Below are 4,166 nucleotides of genomic sequence, written 5' to 3' on the forward strand. Positions count from 1 at the left end.
GACATATGCTAGTTCCACTCATTGTCCAGGATCCTCAAGATGGTTGGAAGGTCCCTAATCCTCCCTTTGGAGAACTCTACTTATGAGTCATTCCTCATTGAAATGGTTTACCTCCCACTCCTCGACTTGAGCCCTCTATTTTTACTAATTTTTTGTTTAAACATTGATGAGCTATATATACCAACTAATCACTTTTTTATTATAAACTTTCTAATTATGCTTATGTCAGCATTATCCATAAACTCTCTTAACTCGTTACATAAATATTGTCAAATATCGTTATAGAGTGAATTCCTTAGTCTTGTTTGACCAAGTTAAATTGAATGTTTTAAATTATGTATTACAGAAGAAATTAGTCTGAACCTGCGAGTTGAAGTTTAGAACTTGAACGTGGCCCTACCCTAACCATGATATGTTCCTACGACAATATACATTACAAATTAGGGTACCGTAGAGTCGGCAAATGTATTTATTGCCTTTAAAGGGCAAAGTGGGATTCTTTATTGAACTTACAGGGACGTAACAACACCTTCAAAAAATGGTTTGAGTTACAGATTCGCTGTCGATGTGATAATACGGAAGAAAATAGCAGCTTTTAAGGCCTTCTGAAGTGTTTGACAAGATGTTTTGCTATATTTAGACATACATGAAACTGTTCAGGGAAATTTCAGTGCTATTCATGAGACTCACGGTATCTGCAATAGCAGGAGATTGAACTGCCGTATGATAGCTGCAGAAAATTTCGTGGACGAGCCTAATCCACAAGGTTTCTGGTGGCAAAAGGATCAGTTTTGGAGCGCTTCATTTAAAAACATTAAATTTACATTGTGGGTTTTATCAGGTTAGTTGGTGGAATGATGTTAATGAAAAGGGTTTCTGTTGAGGAGTGATTTGTTTATGAGTTTGTTGGTGTGGTGGAATTTTGACTTCTAATTATGGGTTTTTGGAAAAGGGTTGTAGGGATGGCTTAACGAAAAAAATCTATATATTGGAATTTTGCAATATATTAGGGCACGCCAGGTATCTTGCTTGTTGGGGTAGTTGTAGGTGTGCCGTGTGGAGGAAATTAGTTTACCTAAGTGTTTGAATTTAATGGTTTTATGAAAAGAAGAATTTGAAATATTTCTTGTGGGGTTAGCATGAAGAATGAATGTTCTTTATACATATCATATCCACAATAGAGTTGGAAATTATTATGCGTAGACTGCAAGCCCTAAATTTATGCATGTTTTTTGTTGGGTTTGGTGGTCTATGTTTCTGAGCTCAGGGCAGTTGGTGAAAAGTTTATTTGGTAGTTCTTTGAAGTGGATTTCTGGGGACTTGAGGGAGGGGGTTGAGGTCATGATCGTAGCAGAAATTGGCAGGTATTTGACCCTTTGCAGAATTGTAGAAAACATTTGTAAATAAGTTTTTTTTTTCTGGGGAAGTGTGTATGGGTTTTGATTGAGAGGGTTTAGTTCAAGGTCGTAGCAGAAATTTGCAAGTATATTGTCCACTTGCTAGACGGATGAAAATATTAAGCGATCATCTGGTAGTTGTGTATTAAGTCTTCTATTGTGTTTTGAGAGTGCTTTGAACTGGTAAGCTGGATCTTGAAGATTAGGGGTTTAATGGCCAGATTGTTGAGCGCCAGAGCTTGTATTCGTCTTATTTAAGACAGCTTATCTTCTGGTCTGGGTGAATTCTGATGATTTGATGTTGAGTGGCTAGATATATGGGTTATTTTCTTGAACATTGTGTTTGTAGGAGCTGGGAGATTTTTGGTGCTGGTTTTGTACCATTTGGACTCTGAATAAAAAAGCCAATATCTACAGTGGGAGTTTAATGGCAGCCGTAATTACTGGTGAAGTTGCTTCTTTGAGTAGCGACCTGGTTTATGAAATCTTAAGTAGGCTGGATGGCACTACACTTGCTAGTGCTGCATGTGCTTGTGTTGACTTTTGTGCTATAACCAGAGAAGAGGGCATTTGGGAGGATGTTTGTGGCTCACTCTGGCCTTCTATTGTGGATGAGGAAACGAAAAGCTTGATTCATTCACTCGGTGGATTCAGGAAGTTTTATGCAGATTGTTTTCCTCTTATAACAAATGAAGAAAAAGTTTCTGCAGTTCAGTGGGATTCTGATCTGGAGGAGTTATATGTTTGGTCTGATTACTCTGATGATGAAGATGAAGAGCTGCAGGGAGTTTTACCCTCGGACTTTGTCTCCATTGTAGATGTTCGATTCAAAGACAAAGTAGTCTATTCCAAAGTCCTCTGGGGTATCCCTGATGCAGATGATTTTCATGGCTGGTTCTCTCGGTGCCCATTCCGAATTGATCTGCTAAACTTTTCCGATGAAGATGACAACCCTGGAAGCCAAATTACAGTGTCCGTTGCAGATGGGCTGCCACAACTTACATCTATTGAGAGGGAGAGGAAAGATGGGAAATTCTGGAGGGAGCTGCAGGACAGCATTAGGCTTAGTTGGATTCTTGTGAATAAGAGATTAAAGCAAGCAGTCAACCTTGCGAGTTGGAGCCCTCTCGGTGGACAAAGGCATTGGCCTACAGATAATGACTTTCTAATACATTTTGGATCCATACTTCCCTCTCACAACATTTTGCCTTGCAAGGTTGTCCAGTGCATTATTGGAATGAAATGTAGAGTTTCTCATGTTGGAGTTGGAGAAAATGCTCAAACAACATTGAAGATAATTGAACTCAGCATGCAGTTGGAAGACTTGAGGCATGCACACCTGAACGGAAAGAATAGTTTGCTTGTCCTTAAAAGAGCTATGAGCTGTCGTAGGAGTAGGAATTATAGTGAAGTCTTAGAATCTTGTCATCAATATTCAAAAGCACAAAGTGAGTTAAAGGAGGAAAAGATGAGAAGTCAAGACCGTGTAGATAGGCTTTGTATTGTGAGTGCTATTGCAGCCTTTGCCTCATTTTGGTACTTCATTTTGTTCTCTGAGAATTAAATGTTAGTAAGTTATTCAATAATATATAATATATGATCCTGCTTTTGATAACCATCTGCCAAATGAATTTAGGCCTGCATTTGTCAATTCCATTTAAGCTGCCAAATAAGTCTCAGTTTAAGAGTTGGACAAATAAATGTGATATTGTAGCTGGTAGTTGTGCATAAAAGATGTGCTCAGCTCTTTTCGTGGGACACGTAACTTTCTTTATATGTGGCTTGATTGGTTGTGAATTAATTTTCCTTTATGTTTGATTATCAGTTTGCAATAAGTAGATCTAATTATTAACTTGATGGTTCTGGATTTGGTGAAAAATTTGATTACACAGTCAAATCCAGAAACCATCAAGCTAATTTATCATGGACTCTGGAAATTTCATTTATTTAAAGATCTAATTATCATGCTTGTGAATTCTAGATATTTTTATGTACAAACTTTAAATTGTAAGCTTCCTGTTTCGAAGAAATGTGCTCCTTTCATGTTTGGATGTTTGAAATTGAGTTCGAGGTAGCTAAAAAGATGATTTACAAGTGGCTCGCAAAATTATACTGAAAAGCATTTTGCAGTCCAGTCATTAAATTCTCATCTTCTTGAGGATTTGGTTTTCCTTTCATAGTTGCTGAGAATTGTTTATGCAAACAAATTTGGTCAACACCCATGAAGGCATGACCGATCGATTTATCTTTTCTTTAGGTTTTTCTTTGTATCTGTAATCACAAATTTGTTTGTTGACTAATTTGATCTGTTATGTACTTTTCTATCTACTTGTCAAATTTTATTCCTATTCCAGCTTTTTTTTTTTATCACTTGTTTGTGGGACAGAATCACAGATTATATTCATGAGGGCATCTTATTTTACAGGAAGGTTGTACACACTTTCTTTAAAAGGAAATAATGGTACTAAAAATATTGGGAAGGGAATTTATTTGGTTTCATAGCCTGCTGCAGGTGAGCAGTCCAAGCATGCAATCTTAGGATTTCTGCTTGGGTTTTATAGAATGTATGAATAATCAGATACCTAATCTTAATAATAACCAGTACGCTACAAACATTTCATTCTTTCATACTTAACACACTTCAACTGGTGGCTGACAATAACTCTGTAAGTCCAAAGTAATAAGTTAAAACATTTTAAATGTCATGGAATTTGAAGTACCATTTATTTGTCGTATATTTCTAAGTACTTTATTATAAAGATAGATCTA

At 36.7% G+C, this 4,166-nt stretch overlaps 1 protein-coding gene across 1 annotated transcript; it reads left to right on the top strand.

Moving 5' to 3' along the window:
- Nucleotides 1–317: 317 nt before the first annotated feature.
- On the top strand, nucleotides 318–3,012 carry LOC131041595 (probable F-box protein At2g36090). The gene has a single exon (XM_057974730.2). It carries the CDS (start codon nucleotides 1,825–1,827, stop codon nucleotides 2,959–2,961), a length of 1,137 nt encoding a protein of 378 aa, XP_057830713.1. The 5' UTR covers nucleotides 318–1,824; the 3' UTR covers nucleotides 2,962–3,012.
- The last annotated feature ends 1,154 nt before the right edge of the window (nucleotides 3,013–4,166 follow it).

Source organism: Cryptomeria japonica, chromosome 8 (assembly GCF_030272615.1).
Source record: "Cryptomeria japonica chromosome 8, Sugi_1.0, whole genome shotgun sequence".
Taxonomy (NCBI): Eukaryota; Viridiplantae; Streptophyta; class Pinopsida; order Cupressales; family Cupressaceae; genus Cryptomeria; species Cryptomeria japonica.

Excerpts from the sequence above, each read along its gene's own strand:
- LOC131041595 (XM_057974730.2), top strand. The coding sequence starts at position 1,825 with ATGGCAGCCGTAATTACTGGTGAAGTTGCTTCTTTGAGTAGCGACCTG.